Raw genomic sequence first — 18955 nt, 5'->3', positions numbered from 1 at the left:
TGTTCAGTCTTAGGGACTACACTCTGGATTTGTGTAGTATTTTCTCTTTAGCCTTTTCTTCTCCTGTAGGTATCCCAAAAGGCAGTGGATGTTTAAGATCAGAGTTTTCATTCTCCTAGATGGGCTACCTTATAGGTTGTCAAGTCCTATCTGCCCCTCATTTCCCTCTAGAGCACCGCCTTCTTAACCGCTGGACCCACTATTGGTCTCATCCGTTCAATCAGCCAGAGCCTGCCTTTGCATGCAGGGGAAGTCCCTAACTCACTGATGATTTGAGACCCATCGGCTACCCTTACCTTGTTTAGCTGGCGAGTTGAGCCATTCCTGGGGTGTGGCCACTGTTGCATGCTGATGGCTTCTAGAAGCCACAAATGAGAGCTGAGTGTTGGGTGGGGAGCAAAGGTGGACAAACTACCCCAGAAGGAGCCCAACATGTTCCCCACCAGAGGTACTGCCCCTCCCCTAACACCCCATACACCCAGGTATTAGTAACCTAATTAGTACTTATAATGAGACAGAAACCCATTCAAGCCGAAGGTGACAAAATTGAACTCAGTAAATTGTAACTGAGAGGTTTCATTCTGGAGTCTCCTTCTTAAGTTTGGGAAAAAATCCAAAAGGCCTACTAGAGATCAAGCCCTATAAAATATTATTGTTGCTGACTCTTGTATATCATAGGTATCTTATTTTGGAAATAAAGTAATTTTATGTTGAATATCGGCTCTTTTTGCCTCTCCAGGGAAAATCTTAAACAATGGGAAAAAGTGATACGAGGAGAAGAAGCATATGGATGGATACCAACACAGTCAAATAACCCTTCGACAGAGGGGCTACCTGTGGAGGTTACAGACTGATTCACATTTTAAAATTTCTTTGAGGCTCCCACCACCTTTTAAGGCTTTTAAAAGGATAAACACTGCAAATTCTAACTGGGAAGACTTGTGCAAATTTCTTTGCTGATCCAGTGTGTACAGAGAGACCGATGGACAACTCAACTATTTCAGAATCAGCTATCAAAGCAAATGTTTGGCTTGTAAATATAAGACTGCCTTTTTCTCATGAGCTACTTTGCTGAGGCCTTAATTTAAACTTTTTGGGCAAGGAAGGCAAATCTTGGGTGTTGCTTTTGAATTTTGTCTTTGTAGCAGAGATTTTCAGTGGTACTTACAACACCATACTGTGGCTGGCTTTAATGCCAGTTTCACTTGGGGAGTTCTTGGCTATACATAGGACATTTCCACATTGTTATTGTAAATGCTTATGTTTCATCTCTGTGCAATCAGCTCAGACGCTACCAGAAAATATCTGGGACTGAAACTATCTTGGAGTTTACAGTACTTGAATTAATCTTGCTACAAATGTGTGTGTGTGGGGGGATTTGACATCCAGATAGAAGACTCCAGAATTTATTCTGTTTACATCATGGAACACTGCTCTACTGCAAACATGTTAAGCATTTGAAAGGTATAATCAGTGCTATTTTTCAAGAAAAGGAGGTGCCAGAACTCACCATGAACACCTCCCATGTTCTCTTATGATGGTAATGGTGCCCACTTGAGAGGTGCCGGAACTGGGTTCCTGTGTGTTCCCTGAAAAAAAGCCCTGGGTATGACCTATAGTTCTTCAAAGTGATTTCATTAGCTGCAATATGTGCCCATTTTTACACTGGAAATAATAGAATATGTGCCTCTGATATGTAGAGATGTAGTTGTCCTATAAGGTACCAAGAGGCCTTCCTGTCAACGTTAGTAAGAGTAATGGGCTTAAATTTCAAATTTGGCAACAGAAATCTGCCAGGTATTTAAACTGGTCAATTTATATTTTAGCAAGTATTAGAGACAAGTCTCCAAATCCCAACTAATCCACAAAAAACAGGACCTTCCAGACAAAAGTTGTGTTTATCAGAAGTTTTCATGGTATCATGAAACAGTAAATGAAACTAGGTTTTGTGTTGCTCATTAGTACTGTGTGCATTCTGTCCTGCCCTTCCATTTGAATTCCCAAACAACAGAGCTTTTTAAAACACACACACACACACCTTCTTTAGTATTGTAAGCAGGTTGCCTTCTTAACCAGAGAGTGATTTGGAAACCATTGCACTTGAATACTGTGAATGAAGGTCTGTACTAACTTGGGCCCCTATTCTGCAAATAATTACATTATGTGAAATCAGTGTATACTTCTTTGCAGAATTGAGTTTCAGACCTGGTGCAAACATTTTAACCTTAATAGGCATGTAGGATGTTTAAATAAGCCATTGAGTTTAATCCTCGCTCCTCTGACCTCAGTAAGTTCTGTTGTTAACTTGAATGAATTTGGAGCTAGTATAGCCTTTTCTTTTCCTTTTGTCTCACACTGTTCTCTCAAATCTCCCAAGTGTGTAGAGTCTATGAGTCGTGAGGGAGCAAGATTGCACTTTCCTATGGGCCTGGCTGCCATTTATGTACTGAATGTAACATTTAAACAACACTACATAAAATGTCTACCACGTATAGGCCCGATCTGCACAAATCACATGCTGTGTGTGTAGTGCGCGTGTGACTGTGGGATGGCTATGTCCATTTTGGCCTGCTTACTTTTGTGGCCATGTGCACTACTGCAATGCAAGCCTTGTAGGGATGGCCAACAGGAAATGCAGCTCTCAAGAGTCACCGCCCCTGATTTAAAACGTGCATGTGAAGAAGCTGCAGGGGACACTTTACTGAGGCTTTTTATATTGCTACTTAGATGTATCCTCAACAGTGTGACAATGAAATGAAAGGTACTGTGATAGTATCTTTATGCAGGTTGATATCTATAAGATGGTCTAATAACCCTGAAAAGAACTGGTGTGCCAAGTTCATTACTTGACAATAGAATCACATGCCATAATTCTCAAAGTACTTTTTGTTGTTGTTGCTGTTGCTGCTGCAAAACTTTAAATATAGCACAATCATTAAGAGTGAACCCTTGCTATTATGGAGGACTGTTAGAAGCAGACTTCAATCTCGCCAATGCCATGTGCAGAATAAACTACTCTTTTTACAGTTCACATCCATAGATCCAAGAGGTAACCATAGATCCAAGAGGTAACCAAGAGGACAGAGGTGAAGGAGAGACCCCACTGCTGCTTCCACATACACTGACCCCACCACCTCCTCTACTCTCCCCCTCTTGGTTACTAGCAGTGATCTCCACATTGGGAAGCCAGTCTTGAGCAGTGCCACCCACTCTCCACTCTGCACCACCAACCACTACTGCAGTCCACTGTCTCCTATTTGCGGCAATGTTGCTTTAGCATAATATCTGTTAGTTTATCTGACTAATAGACAGTGCTGACTTTTTCATTGTTCAACATTTTGTACAGACTGAACTGTCAGTACATTGTTCACAATGCTACTTTAGCCCAAAAATATTTATCTCCCCCCCTTTTTTTCAACCAAATGGGTCTCCAAAAAGATTTGCATTAAGTTATAATTCAGCAAATACTGTTACAAGTTTGTATGTAAATGTGCACTATCTGGTCAGAAATATAATTGCAGAAATTTGTTTGAGCCTTTGTCTTACACAAAACATTTAGATTTAAATCTGTGCTTTGGCAGGTCTTTTTAAAGATCCAGCTTGTTGAATGGATCCAGTTGACTTCACTGCCCTAAGGGTAAAGGTCTTCTGCTGATTCACTTCAATCATTCCTATAGTCATATATGGGCATTGCTCCCCAGCAGAACCGAGTCCCTAGTAAAGAACATAACCTAGTATGATCAGATTTTGTTCATTCGGACAACTGCATGTATGTGTCTATGTATGTCTTATATATTTTTCCTGATTAATGCAAAGCGTTCCTATGCACAATATGCATGCACACACACACCCTAGAAAAATAACAGTTAGTAATGCAAGAAACAGTTCCAGATATGTGGTTGTTGTTTTCTTAATTGCCAAATATTCAGACTTCAGGCTGGTTCACACTGTAGTGGCAATGGTACGTATGGTGCAACTTGATACCTATGCACCCGGTGACCATGTTGGGAGTTCTTTGGTATGTGTGGGCAACCTATTTTCATAATGATGGCTCACATTTGAAGGGGGCGCGCGGTTATTGGTTTGTTTTTGTTCATGTCTATTATGTGTTTTGTGTGTGTGTTTTTTATCCTTTATTTTTAAGTTGTGAACTGCCCTGAGATCTACGGATGAAGAGCAGTAAACAAATTTAATAAATTATCATTATTATTATTATTATCATTATTATTATTATTGAAATAGGTTGCACTCACGTCCGCAGTGATTCCATGGATGGCAGAATCACAGGCTGCCTGCAGATGATGAGCAGATGCACTTTACTCTTGTCTGTCATTGGACACTGACATTTTTTAAATTTATGGTTCAGGGGTGTGTGTGTGTGTGTGTGTGTGTGTAACATAACTCTGTTTTATGTTCTGTCCTTTCCTCCCCAACAACTTTTAACCAGACTTGAGTTGTATTCCTTTTTACAATATAAAAGAGCCTCAGAGGTTAGGTGGATTGAAGTCATTGGTAATGTTCTTGGCAGTATTACGTAACTGCTATCTTTTTACAGTGTAAAATTTACATACTTATATTAAGTACATGCATAGCCTTCCATCTCCTGGGATTTTGTTGCAAGTAGGCATGTTTTTTGGGGGTGTGTGTGTGTCACATGGCATTGTCCCAGTCCAAACTTCAGCCTACGAGTAGATGCTTGCTCATCATCGGTGTCACATTTGAAGCCACCCTGAATCATTTCGCCTAAATAAAAGTTGAAAGAGGACGCAAGCTGTTAACCCTTTGTGGAAGAAGTTAGAGGGGGGAAAAGGTTGCAGAGGCCACAAATGCAAATGGACGGTGCAGTGGATGACATAATGGGGGCAGGGCTGAGGAGCTGCCCCTCCCAGCACCAATGTCACTACAGCTTACATGGCTGACACTGGGGGGAGCGCAGCAGTTGCGCCAATGGAGTTGATTGTGAAGCACATAATTTGACAAACTTCTGTATTCTCTGGTTTGCGTTAACAGGTCGGCGAGTCACTTGCTCAGTCAGTGCTAAAGCTATATAGAATATGGAAGTCATTTGTTTTCATTTTAAAAATTGTGATGACCTGTAAGTCTCCATGTGGTTCTGGCAAGTTTTAAAAGCACTGTGATGCAGTCCCCATGTCGTGCAATGTGTAAGGCAACTAAGTTTGTTCTGAGGACAACAGGCCATTCATTCTCCCTAAATTGGCATTAGGAGACACAGAATATAGTTCTAACATAACAACCGATCAAAGGCACATCAGACTAATTTTCATCGTTTGCTGACCAAAAAACTGTGCTTGATTGTAATATGGGAGTGTACTCCATACATTAATAACGTAACTGGTTTGTAGATTTAGATCCATGTATTTCCAGGTTCTGGTGGGTTGTTCTGGGAAGAAAAAAACTTCAGAGGCAACAGTATCCAATTTTATTATATCTAAGGAGTTCAGGCGGGAAGTTATGTATAATGCTGAGGAAACTTTGTAAAAAATATGCAAGTGCAATAATTTAAATAGGTCTTAACTTTGCATCTATGAATTATAAATACTGTATATGGTATGTAATATTTTCATGTATTCATTTGCAGCCTTTGTATTTAAACGATCTCAAATCTTTACAATTATGTTTGTACAATAGAACATAAATGGTTTATTATGGCCTAGATAAGTTGTAAATAAGTCTGCAAAACCAAACAGCCAGAACATATGCATATCTGGAGTCCTATAGTGAATCCTATTTCTGCTTTAACAGCTGGCTGTAATGCAGCAAGGCATCTTCTGTGGATATGTAATTATACATATAAATATATGTATGATACATTAAATATTTAGAATTGTCCATAATTTTAATTGAATTATACAGACATATACATATATACATGTTGTGAATATTACTGAATACAGAGATTTTTTTATATAAAAAAACGCATTTTGTGTTCATTTTTATTACAATTTCTGGGGAGAAGTGGGGACAGAAACCTCTGCTCAGTTTGTCTCTGTGTAGTCTCCCTCTCTGTCTGTCTATAGGGGGAGCTGCATAAATAGTTCAATAAGGGTGCATAATTGAATTCAGAATGAGGACCACTTTTCTTGCTAATTTGAGAGGGCTGCTGTACGATGTTAAGCACATGGAAGCATTTTTGGTGTTTTAAAAAAATCCAGCATTAGTTTTGTTCTGATTGTTGATCATAACAATATAAGCAGCTTGGAAACTCTTCTTTCTGCTGCTGTGGCCTTTTTGGCTCTTTTGACCACCATCCTGTCTCTCATTCATCTCTACCTTACTTTGCACCACACCGTAAAGTCACTGTGTTTGATGCACACATACTGTATATTATGAATTCAGAACTTGAAAAAACTACTGCAGGCAATCCTATCTTGGAAAGTTTGCTATATTCAACACTTTTCAACCAGCTATCCTTTCAAAGAAGTTGGATTCACCATTAAGAAGTTGAAATACCCTCTGTTGCAAATAAAGATTATCTCATGGAATATCCAGGGACTGGGATTTTGCTTCTCATCAGGCCTGGTCACTCATGCATTGTTGCTTAACAAGCACAGCCGGTTTAAATAGAACTTGGAATGTTTGACTGGTTTCCTTGGGAACGAACCAGCATAAAAGCAGCAGTTAACGTCCTATACTTTGTGGAGTTTGTGAAATGTAAGTTAGTGCGTAGTTTAAATGCATTTTTTTGGAATCGGGTTTGTTAGAGTAATTGTTGGGAGTTTTTTTTCCTGTTTTGAAGAAGTAAGGAATTGTGTTGAATGAGTAAACAGTAAAAGCAAGATGCCACCAAAAAACAACACAGATCTTGCTTACTTGAAGCTGGAATTTCTTTAAAGACTGCTACTTGTTAATTTCTTTTTCTTCCATTATATTTAAATTAAAAAATAAATTTCTTGCACTTAGCTATGGTGGTGTATTTATATAATTTCTTATAAAATGACCCAAGCCAAAAAAAAAGAAAAGAAAAAAGTATAGTGTTTTGCTATGTTTTGAACCTCTGCTGTTTTCTAGTGCTGATTGAAAAGTGTTTATTGGTAGGAAACTCAGACAATCATGTCGAGGCTCAGAATTCCAACATAACATGTGGCCACATGGACCAAAAGAGAGTGGGTGGCACTGTGGTCTAAAGTTTAAACCACTGAGCCTCTTGGGCTTGCCAATCGGAAGGCTGGCAGTTCGAATTTGTGCAACAGCTCCTGTTGCTCTGTCCCGGCTCCTGCCAACCTAGCAGTTCAAAAGCATACCAATGTGAGTAGATAAATAGGTACTGCTGTGGTGGGAAGGTAAACGGCGTTTCTGTGCGCTCTAGTTTCCATCACAGTGCCCTGTTGCGCCAGAAGTGGTTTAGTCATGCTGGCCACATGACCCGGAAAGTTGTCTGTGGACAAACGCCGACTCTCTCAGCCTGAAGTGAGATGAGCGCTACACCCCATAGTCACTTTTGACTGGACTTAACCGTCCAAAGGTCGGGTTTTATTTATTTTTTTACCTTTGCAAATGGAGCATTTCTCAATCAATCCTTGGCCAGGAGGGAAAGGATCACCTACACAGTGTCTGGAGGCAATGGAGATCCTGATCTAAGCAGAAAAGGAACTTTGGTCTTTCTACTGTGGAACACTTCAAGCCACAACACACAGGATGGGCAGGCAGACCCTGTACCATACAGTGGGTGCTATTTAGGGATACAGGCATCAGATAGTGCCGTGCTTCAGGCAGGTATCAATCAACTAGTTTTTGAGTGCCAATAATCATCCAGAAGTACTTATAGCAGGCTGGCTAAAGGATATGATGGGTACACATTTCCACCCTTCCACTTAGAATAATAATAATTAATAATAATTTTATTATTTATACTCCACTGATCTGGCTGGATTCAAAGACTTTTAGAAGACATCTGAAGGCAGCCCTGTATCAGGGAAGATTTTAATGTTTGACATTTTATTATGCTTTATATGTGCTGGAAGCTGTCCAGAATAGCTGGGAAACCCAGCCAGATGTGTGGGGTATAAATAATAAAATTATTGTTGTTGTTGTCATTTCCATTAAATCCTATAACTTGATCCAGCCTTCATTCCCAAGGTGGATGTTATTTCCCACATAGCACAAGTAGTGATTCTTCATTTTGCCCCAACAATCTACCCCTTGAGAAATGCGAGTAGCATAGCTGGTATGTTAGACTGCGAAATAAAGGGAGTGTTTGTTTTGGCTGGGAACGGATAGCTATTTTCCTAAAGGAGAGGCATTATAGTGTGGTGGGGTTAGGTCAACTGCATCCAGCTATCCAGTGTGAACCAAAATATTTCCAGAACTCTTGACGGAAAACAAGAGACACCGAGATGAGTGTTTTGCTTTTGTTTGCTTGACCTGACCATTCTGTTTCCATGCACAGTGATGAACATTCCTCATGGCAGGCGAGAACCAAAAAAGCAGCCTCAAGGACCTCTTAGACAGAATGGAAAAGGCCCACAAAGCTGACATTCAGCTTTACACCTCTGGCCACTTAAACCATGACAAGCTTTACAAGCCCCAGCAATGGAAAAAGAACAACTACTGGGGAAGTGCCAAAAAATCTGCACTAATCATCACAAAAAGAACCAATTACACAACACCCAGCGTGGTATCCAGAAAGACAAAGACTACCTTGAGCAGCTGTGTGGACTCAACACCCACACCCACCCGTACCAAATCTGCTTCTCATTCATGCTTTCAACATCGGGCATTCAAGGCCAGCTACAGATCTCCAGTGAGCACTTCCCTCGATTCCACATCTTTCAAACAGCAAAGAAAGAAGGATGCTGAGGAGGCAAAGGAGGAACTGGGCATTTTTCAAAGGCAACTTATCAGGGAAGAGCTGGAGGTTCCAGAGATGAGAACATTGAAATACAAACCAACAATCAACAGTCGGCTTTGTGCCATGGAGGAGACGAAAGACGAATATCAATTCTTTCCTTCTTACTTGGCTGGTGTGACCAAAATGGACCAGTTTCACAAGTTCATGCAGTTTCAGAAGGATGTGATCGCAAAGCAGGATTTGCTGAAGAATGACTTTATTGGGAGCGATTCAGCAGAGCACCATGAAAGGACGTTGGCTCAGGTAAGTAAAGGGTAGTGTGGAATGAGAGAGGAACACAGGCTCCCAACACATGTAAAATTCTGGAAAAAATGATATGTGGGGGAATCAGTGTTGTGGGTAAGCCTTGTATTCATCTTGAGAGAATAATTGGCTGTCTGTTAGAAGAGTGAGAAATATCACTAGGCCTCAGCCAGGTATTCAAGCTCTCAAACCTGTAATCTGTTAGAATGAGTTCAGTTAACCAGCAGTGGTTGGTGGAGCAGGGTGGAGTGGGTTGGCCCTGCTCACCCGGCTTCCAAAGGTGGGTGTTGCTGAGGGTAACCAAGAGGACAGAGGTGAAGGAGAGACCCCACTGCTGCTTCCACATACACTGACCCCACCACCTCCTCTACTCTCCCCCTCTTGGTTACTAGCAGTGATCTCCACATTGGGAAGCCAGTCTTGAGCAGTGCCACCCCACTCCACTCTGCACCACCAACCACTACTGCAGTCCACTGTCTCCAAAAAAATTCTGAATTAACCCTTCAGCAGCTTTGTAGGAACCCAGTTTAACTAGATTGTCTGGAAATGCCAAAACTGTCACAGAATTCTACTCAATATTGATCCAGAGCAAATTCCAACATATAGCTAGCAGAGTAAAAACTTAAATATGTTGCAGGGTTCCCCCAAAATAGACCAGAGACAATTGTATTTCATCCAGCAGAGCTTTACTGCTGCCGAAGGCAAATGAGCATAATGGTCATAAATCCAATACATTCCAGATCGGCACTGTCCATAAGAAGTCCAGTTGCAGTGGACTTAACTTAAACTTACAATAACTTATAATAAGACTAAACCTTAACACTATATACAGAACAGAACACCACACCAGAAGGAGAGATAGAAAGAGAAAAAGAAACCTAGGCTCCTTCTGGCCTTACTATTATAATCAGCATGACCTGAACAGAAGAGATAACAGAATCAGTTTAAGCCAGCTGTACTCTGCTTCTCTGAAGGAGTAACCCAAACATCCTGAACCTTTTGCTTGTTTCTTTCACACAGAGAAGCTTCCAGAACCCTCTTGAATTAATTAGAATATGAAAGATCTCTGCACATCAGATCAATACTTTCTGTACCAAGAAATGCAAACTGACAAAAACTGCCACAGACTGTGGATTAGGGCTTTAAAGGCCCCAAACAACACTTTAAATTGTGCCCAGAAGCTAATACATAGCTAACACAACCGGTATAGTATCAATGAATTATGTTCTAGTTCCCACAAACATTCTAGTAGCTGCTTTCTAGCTCTTGTGGCAATCTGTCCTGACTCTCACCCAAAACACGGGGACAGAGGTTCTTACTTGTGCATAAGTAAGAGCAGAGACTCAAGCATAACAGTAGGAGTGAAGAGTTCAGGACCCAGGCAAGAAGTTCAGAACAGAGTAGAAGCAATGAAGATGTCCCAATAAGTTTCCAGTCCCCTCCTGCAAAACTTTCCAAGATGAGGCATGGCACACTTAGTCGCAAGAGTATCTCACCTTATGAGAAGGCTGAGTTTGTAAACATGCACTACAACTGGGTGTGTGTGTCTGTTCCTGCCTACAGAGGTGGAGTCTGGTCCTTGGTGGTGAGGCTCCATCTTTCCCTCCTGTTCAGCCTCTGCTGCCTCTGGCTCAGCCATCCTTGGTGGGTGATCAATACTGTCCTCAGCCCCAGTGAGGCTCTCCACTGTGCAGGAGGGCTAGAGGGGAAAGAACCTCTATCCCCAGATCCCACGATTCACCCCTCAATCTGCTTTCTTCTCCTCAGCCTGAGCCTGCCAACCCATGCCTGATCCTTACAGGGCCATGGGGCTTATGAACACATTCACTGTCTGCTAACATCTAAGGAGCCAGAATAGGTGGTTGAATAAGATGTTTAGTGGTTGTTACTGATGTTCCAGCAACTTTGTCCCTCCCTTGACTACCAAAACATGAATAAAGTTTGCAAAAATTGAGAAATTATACAAATAAACAGTTTGCACAATTTAGGCAGCAGAATCCAGCCCTTCTTGACTTTGAATTAGTATTGCTCAGGGCATGAAGGACTTTATTGGTTGAATTTTTTAAACAACAACAACAACTATAGTGTATACACAGCAGGGGAGAAGTTGGGTTCCTGGAAGAAGTAACACGATCTTTGGATACTACAGGATGTAAACTGTACACATGTTCTCTTCAGGAACTTGCTTGCCTTTCTCTGAACCAAAACACCACCTGTGATGGGGCTTACAGCCCTCCCCTATCCAGAAGAGAAATTGGTTTGGAAGTGCTTGGAATTTGACTGAAATTTATATTTGGGTCTGCATGCAGTGATCAAGGGATTAGATCTGAATAAACCTTGTGAACTTCCTTCTCTTCCTTTCCAGGCACTTCGGAATATCTGTGACTGCAGCCGGCCACATTTCAACCGGTTGCAGGCTGTTGGTGATGTTTTTGAAGATATCTGCAACAGTTCTTTGATATTTGGTGACATACTGAAGGAAGTGAAAGTATGTGTTGTCCCTAACATTTAAGGTGGTATACCGCGAGCCCCCGGTGGCTTGCTTTGGCACCTGTGATGCCTTTAATACCTTATTCATTTTCAACTAACAGTTGCTGAGTTAACAACATCATTGTGGCTCTATGTAGCTCACACAACCTCTCAATCACAACACAGGATACAAACGGATATTTGTACAAAGTTATGCTATGAAGAATGTGCATGTTTTAGCTAGTAAATGTGGTGGAAATCCCGCCCTTCTCTAAAAAGGAAAAGAAAAGAAAAAAAGCCCAATTTTGGACAATTTATGAAAAAGAAACTGCATTTATGAATTATCAAAGGAAAGGGAAAATTTCAGTGAAATTCTCATTGGTGGCTGCTGGTTTTTTATTGTGTTTAACCTGCTTTCAATGTGGCCAATGAGTTTCATGAGTGCCCTTTCATTCTATAAATATTTCTGGCAATCTGCCTTCTGGAGCCTCCCTGAATTCTCACACTGAAAACCCCATGACCTCATCAGCTGGGCTTTTCTTGAAGTGCAGGAAGGCAAGGAGGGCTGCCTAACATACTAAAAGTCATCCTTACATAGAATAAATGGTAGTTCTCAAATAAAATGTACAAATTAAAACTCCAGGTATCCTTTGCAGTTGACCACTAGTTTATCAAGTTCTTTTGCATCTTATAGGAAATTTTAAATGTATTTGAAGATCAGGAAGGAGTGAGATGTCCCGCCTTTCCAAAATCACTGGAAACAAAGAACATCCAAGTGCAGTCTCTGAGCTATGTAGATATCTGGTTGTCAAGAATAATAATAATAATAATAATAATAATAATAATAATAATAATAATAATAATTATTTATTTAAACCGCACCCATATGGCTGGGTTTCCCAACCACTCTGGGTGGCTTCCAAAATACAATAATCTATTAAACATTAAAAGCTTCCCTAAACAGGGCTGCCTTCAGATGTCTTCTAAAAGTCTGGTAGCTGTTTTTCTCTTTGACATCTGGTGGGAGGGCTTTCCACAGGGCAGGTGCCACTACCGAGAAGACCCTCTGCCTTATTCCCTGTAACTTGGAACCACCATAAGGCCCTCGGTGCTGGACCTCAGTGTCCGGGCAGAGCGATGGATGTGGAGACGCTCCTTCAGGTATACTGGACTGAGGCCGTTTAGGGCTTTAAAGTTCAGCACCAACACTCTGAATTGTGCTCAGAAACGTCTAACTTTCTTGTTTGGCTTTACAGAATGAATATGAACTCTACATGGTGATCCTGCTGGAATCTCTCCCTACAATGCAATACAGAGTAAAAAAAAAAATCATTGTTTGTTTTTCAATATACTGCAATGTATGAATCTTTCTGGGCCTGTCCCAGTGGTCCTTTGGCCACCCACACTTCACATAACATGTGTCCCCAGTTTCAGGCAGCGCAGAACTCAAAATGTCCCTTACGTCTAATGGTATAACTGGATTAGCCTTCTGTGTGTGCTCTATTAGGCCTCCTTAGCACTTGCAGTAAAATTAACTTTATTTTATTTATTAAACTTGTATACCACCCTGTACCCATAGATCTCAGAGTGCTTCACAACATTAACTTCAGAGTGTGTGTGTGTGTGTGTGTGTGTGTGTGTGTGTGTGTGTAATACATAATAAAAATAAGAACAGAAACAAACCAATAATTTCCCCTTTCCACAGCACATTTGAAAGGGCATTGGATGTCAATCAGCCAAAGTCCTGGTTGAAGAGGAAAGTTTTTGCCTGGTGCTTAAAGGTGTATACAAAGCAGGCAAAGAGCTGGGTTAGATTTTTCTTCTTCTAGGACGTGTCTAACACAGGGGAGCATTGTAGCCTGTAGTTCAGATTACAGATTACTCATTCTGCTGTAAATTTGGATTTGGCCTGTGTATTGTTGTCCTGTACTGGATGTTGCTCAGTATTTGTAATTGGCCTTTATGCAGTCAGTGACATGAATCATAGGCAGTGTACGCACCACACATTTAAAGCAGTCCCCTCCCCGAATTCTTGTAACTGTAATTATAAAAAGGTTGCCGGGAATTGTAGCTCAGAGAAAGGCAAAACTACAGTTCCCAGGATTCAGTGGTGGTGGTGTGTGTGTGTTAGATCTATGGTGTGTCAAATGTATGCACATAAACACAAACTCAAGATATGTTCTGTCACCCCAGTTAAGATAAATAGCACAAACTGGCTTTGCTCTCAGCTATGCTTCCCTCCTGCTGGAATGTCCTAATGGCTCTCTTTGTCATTCAACCACAATATAGACCTTGCAGAATGAAGTCAAAGGCATGGAGAAGAGGGCAGCGATGACTCATGAAGTAGAAGAGAATAGGCAGGAGGTGCAGGATCTTGTGCAGAAATCCAGACTGGCTTTAGCAAGAAACGAAGAGTAAGTTGTGTAAGTGTGAAAATGTTCATTCAACATATAAAAAACACACACACACACACACACACAGAGAGAGAGAGAGAGAGAGAGAGAGAGAGAGAGAGAGAGAGAGAGAGAGAGAGAGAGAGACTTAACTAGGGTAGCCAATATCCTCATGGGTTTTGTAGGCACAGCACCAGGGCCTAGAAGTAGATTTTGCTAAATAAATTGGCCTGGATGGATGTGGGGAGGAAATTCAATTGGCACTTACAGGTGAACCTACCCAACCTGCACTTTCTGAAACAGGATGCGAAGAAAACTCAGCCAACTTTTGAAATTTGCACTTCTCTGAATTTTGCAATGTGGTTCTCCAGCCATTGTAAAATGCATATACTAGGGCCAGCTCCGAGTGATATTGACGCTGAATGGCCCCCAGTAACAACTGAAGAGATCTATAGGCTTATCCAATCTCTTAAACCTGGAAAAAAACCCGGCGCAGACAACATTTCACCAGAACTCCTCAAGGCTAATGTTGAATGGTGGGCCCCTGTGTTAGCTGTCCTGTTTACCAGTATAGATCAGTCGGCCACTATCCCTGAGGACTGGGGATTAGCAATCATCATCCCATTATTCAAGAAAGGGAGCAGAGCAGATCCGTCTAATTACAGGCCAATCAGCCTCCTAAGTATTATTAGCAAATTGTACACTGCCCACCTATGCGACAAACTAGTGGATTGGATGGAATGAGATCACATCCTTTCAGAAGCACAAGCTGGTTTTAGGGCAAATCGGTCAACCTTAGACCAGGGCCTTGTTCTCCAACACCTTGCGGAGGAATATACATCAAGAAAAGGAGGTTCCCTATATGTAGCCTTTATAGACTTCAAATCTGCTTTTGATTTAATACCGAGGGATAGACTTTGGGAAAAGCTAAGCGTTTCAAATATAAACAGACGCTTACTGTATCTCATCCGCAGTCTATATGAAAATACGCGGATCCAGGTAAGGTGTGACCGACAGGGCCATCTATCCAAGGAAATCCAAACCCACCATGGGGTCAGACAAGGGTGTGTCCTTGCGCCTACTTTATTTAACTTCTATGTCAATTCTTTAGTAGGAAAGATGGAGAAAGAAAATGCCCATCCCTCCCAAATTGGCTGGTACGCCCCTTCCGGTCCTTTTATATGCGGATGACACAGTTTTAATTTCTTTTTCTTGTGTTGGATTAAGAAAACTTCTGAGATCTCTTACCAAATACTGCATTATCGAATAATTAACAATTAACTACAACAAATCCAAAGTCATGGTGTTCTCTAAAAAAAGGAGGAGGCACAAATGGAGAATAGACAATCGCTCAATAGAACAGGTAGCATCCTTTAAATACCTGGATATAACCTTCCAGGAAAGGGGCTCTTGGCGCTATCAGATTAAAAACACTATTGCAAATGCAGAAAGATCTACCAAAGCGTTAATAAGATTCTTCTGCGGGAAAGGGGGCCAACATATATCGGCAGCCTCCCAGGTCTTTGCTGCAAAAATACTATCACAATTGTTATATGGATCCCAGATCTGCAGCTTTAAAAACCTTACTCTCTTAGAGGCATTTCAAACTTAAGTTTTTTCGTTGCCTGCTAGGGATCTCCCCCTTGTGTATCTAACATAGTGGTCCGTTTGGAGGTTGGACAAATCCCTGTCAGTGCTCGGATATGGATATTGAAGATCCATTATTGGTTAAAGCTTATTTTCTTCCCGGAGCGAAATGATTAAACATTCAGCAATAAGGGACTATGGGAGAGGTTTCTCTCCAGCTAACTACCTGTCAGGACTTCAGATACCCAAATACAGACGGTCTTTTACCCTCGTCAGATTTAATGTTCTCCCTTCTGCCTTACTACAGGGCAGATTTGAGGGTAAACCATATACAGCACGGGTCTGCCCTTGTGGCTCGATGGAAGTAGAAACTGCTTCACATGTACTACTACGTTGTCGCTTTTATAAGCATATACGTTTGACTTTTATTACACCTGTTTTGCAAAAGTCCATGAAAGAATCAGAACACCATAGTTTAAAACTACTGGTAGAGGACAAGAATCCCAAGACTACATTAAATGTAGCCAAATTATGTGTGTCTGCAATCAATCGCAGGAAGCAAGTGGCATCCCATAATGATCAAACCCCTAAATGTTAACTACAGGGGGTACGTTAATAATTAATTTTAATTTTTATATTTAAATCCTTGTTATATTCATACTGTCCTTTGTATTTTTGATATGTTTTATGATCTGTGATATTGTGCGTGTTGATGCTGGTCTGCAACCGTATTAATAAATTCATTCATTCATGTACTAGGGCAAATGGATTGGTGGAACTAGCATACAAAAATACATTTAATAAGGGGCCATGGCTAGGCAAAAACACATACAAAGATGTGTGTGTGAGGAGACATTTGCGTGAAAATGCTGCTTAATTTTCAAGAGGACTTTTTTATTATTAAAAATAATCAGAAACTGATGTGGAAATGTGCAGAACTGAATTTAAGGGTGGAAAAATGAAAAACAGAGAAACCAAAGTGGACAGATTTGCTTATATCCAGAGTTCCACACCTTCTGAATGTTCCACTATTGTCCTTCAATAATGCTATTAATGGGGCAGAAATAAGTAACTGGCAGAGAAAAAGAGAGGTGTTTTTGGTGGTTGCTCCTGTTTCTGTCTTTCTTCTGTGGCTCAGAAAGTCTCACCCATTTTACTTTCTTACTTATCACATCATAATCCACTTGGCCACAGAACCAAATTTTTTTGGCTGTGCATATATGTGGTGTCTTAGGCTCCAAGCCTGCACACAGTTAGGCAGCTTAAGCCCTATTCATGCCAATGGGATCTAAGTACATTTGTGCAGTGCAATTTCAAAATTACTTACTCCCAGTTGTATTCAGTTCAACAGGACTTGTTCTCTAATAACAATGTTATGGACTTGCAGGCTTAATCTCTTGCCAAAAGTCCTGGAACTTATTGGCCCTTTCCCCAGTAAAAGCAGGATGTGAACAAAGTCTGTCATACTTTCTGCTTCTCTGTTATATCCATGAATATTCATGCCCTCAGAATGATATCAACAGTATATTATTAAAAGTAACTTTGAAACCTTGAAGGAGACTTCTCGGTTGCCTGCTCTAAAATCTCGTAGGGCTCTTAAAATGATTGTGTAGACACATCCCTGATGAATTAAGGAACCCACTTTACAATCTGGCATTGACAAATGTTCAGAGTTGTACATGTAGATTTACAAATTGTCCCATACGATAGAACTGGAGAAAAAACTATGTATGTTGCTAACCCCAGAAATGCGCACCTGCAATTTGTAGGGATGAACGAAGCCAACCTAGTTTGATGTGCACTTATAATAAAGTCAGCCTTTGCAAGGAGTGCTCCCCCCCCTTGTTTTGTTTGTCATTCATTCATTCATTCATTCATTCATTCATTCACTCACTGATATCCTGCCTTATGGCTTACACCTGACACCCACAAAATAAAATACCCACAAAAGGTAAGCATGGAAATAACTGGAGAATATGGCCCTTGTTGTTTATATTTGAGAAAAGGGCATTCGGGAGAATCTGATTGCTATCCGAGGGGTTCTGCCTTTCATTCATGCAGCTAATAAACTGGTGGGTGAGCAAACACACAGTGCATATTTGGAGTCATTTTGCATGTGGAGTAATCCTCATGTAAACACATTCAACAGGATCAGCTCTTCCACTTTTGCTTGGGTCTGGTGTATATTGCGCAAGTCTTAAAACGCTGCCGCTGCTGGACTGGAATGAATTAGAGGCTTCGTTTTCCTTCTTTTACATTTCAGATTGAGAAATGAATTGGAAATGGAGCTGTGGATGAGCCAGTCTTATGAAAAAATGGCAGGTGAGTGGTAGATTTGCTTTGAACAATGGGACTGATGTGTTGGAAGCTTTACGGATTGTACAGAAGAACTGTAAAATCAGTGGGCATTCTCCAATGCTGTACTCTGAGTTTGACTAATATTGTGCTGTAGTTCTGTACGGTGTCAGGCTGCTGAGAGAGACGTCCTGCTGAGGGAAAAGCTACTTCGCTCCTTTTCTCTCCTCAACCTGTTTGGCTTTTGCCCTTGGATTGCAAGGTTGCAGCTGCAATGCTCCTGTACAAGTCACCATCATGTCTTTGCGCCTGCAGAAAAGAAACGTGAGGACCTGTCCAAAGAAGAGCTTCCTGCTCTTTCCAGCACTGAGCAACTTGTATCCTTGCGGTGTCAAGTTATCACGACATGGGAGGAAATCCAAGTGATGCAAAAAGAAATTAAAGAAACGATGGCGGTTGCTGGCATCGCCAACATCCGTGAAAAGACTGTTAAAGAATTAGAGGTGAGATCCAAGGGTGTAATGAAAAGGTAGGTGGGGATATCAGCATGCTCCATTCTGTTGAACGTGGTATGCCTTAGTTTTATGTTTTTGGCCTCCGTGATTCCGGGCAAGGTTGTGATCCTGCAAGTTTTGCCTTAAAACATGTGTTTGGGGACACTGTGAGCTCACACAGGTCACATGACTCACGCAGGAGCGCAGCTGGGAAGACACGCGTCCTGATTTCCAGCAGCACCAAGTTGGAGGGTAGGCAATTAAACACACACACATCCACTAAAACATGCAGATTGTTATAATAAGAACACCACAGCATCAGTCCTTTCTTTAAGAAACAGCCAGTTCCCAAAAGCCTGTTTGAACAAGAAAGTCTTCACCTGCCAGGAAATAACAAGGAGGGAGCCAGTATAACTTTTCTTTGAAGGGAGTGCCAAAGTCTGGGAGCAGTCACCAAGAAGGCCCTCTCCGGTGCCCCTACCAAGTGTACCTAGTTAAGGTTAACCACAGCTTAGGGTTTGGATGTACTGCTAAACTGTGACTAGCTGAAATCAGAATCAAAAGTGAAACAAAAGTTTACAATCTTCTCATTGGAGGGAGAAACT

At 41.2% G+C, this 18955-nt stretch overlaps 2 protein-coding genes and 1 pseudogene across 8 annotated transcripts in view; all 3 read left to right on the top strand.

The window, feature by feature from the left end:
* Positions 1-4215, top strand: part of PDE10A (phosphodiesterase 10A) — a 98886-nt gene extending 94671 nt beyond the window's left edge. For all 3 annotated transcript variants that reach the window (XM_088666317.1, XM_088666316.1, XM_060272803.2), the window contains one exon: positions 740-4215. In XM_088666317.1, the coding sequence (XP_088522443.1) occupies positions 740-854 (115 nt within the window). In that variant the 3' untranslated portion in view covers positions 855-4215. The remainder of the gene's footprint in view (positions 1-739) is intronic.
* A 2388-nt stretch (positions 4216-6603) lies between these two features.
* Positions 6604-18955, top strand: part of C3H6orf118 (chromosome 3 C6orf118 homolog) — a 33741-nt gene continuing 21389 nt past the window's right edge. For all 5 annotated transcript variants that reach the window (XR_015949036.1, XM_088666318.1, XM_035110565.3 and 2 more), the window contains exons 1-7: positions 6604-6672; positions 8408-9112; positions 11478-11600; positions 12838-12897; positions 13871-13995; positions 17825-17883; positions 18172-18359. Coding sequence is in view for 4 of the 5 variants with exons in the window: in XM_088666318.1 (XP_088522444.1) it covers positions 8423-9112; positions 11478-11600; positions 12838-12897; positions 13871-13995; positions 17825-17883; positions 18172-18359 (1245 nt within the window). In the remaining variant the exon portion in view is untranslated. The remainder of the gene's footprint in view (positions 6673-8407; positions 9113-11477; positions 11601-12837; positions 12898-13870; positions 13996-17824; positions 17884-18171; positions 18360-18955) is intronic.
* On the top strand, positions 14018-17814 carry LOC148686291 (uncharacterized; annotated as a pseudogene).

The sequence above is a fragment of the Zootoca vivipara genome, chromosome 3, assembly GCF_965207765.1.
Source record: "Zootoca vivipara chromosome 3, rZooViv2.hap1.1, whole genome shotgun sequence".
NCBI classification, from domain to species: Eukaryota; Metazoa; Chordata; class Lepidosauria; order Squamata; family Lacertidae; genus Zootoca; species Zootoca vivipara.
The sequence above is the reverse complement of the archived record's forward strand: the minus strand, read 5'-3'. Positions and strand labels throughout refer to the sequence as shown.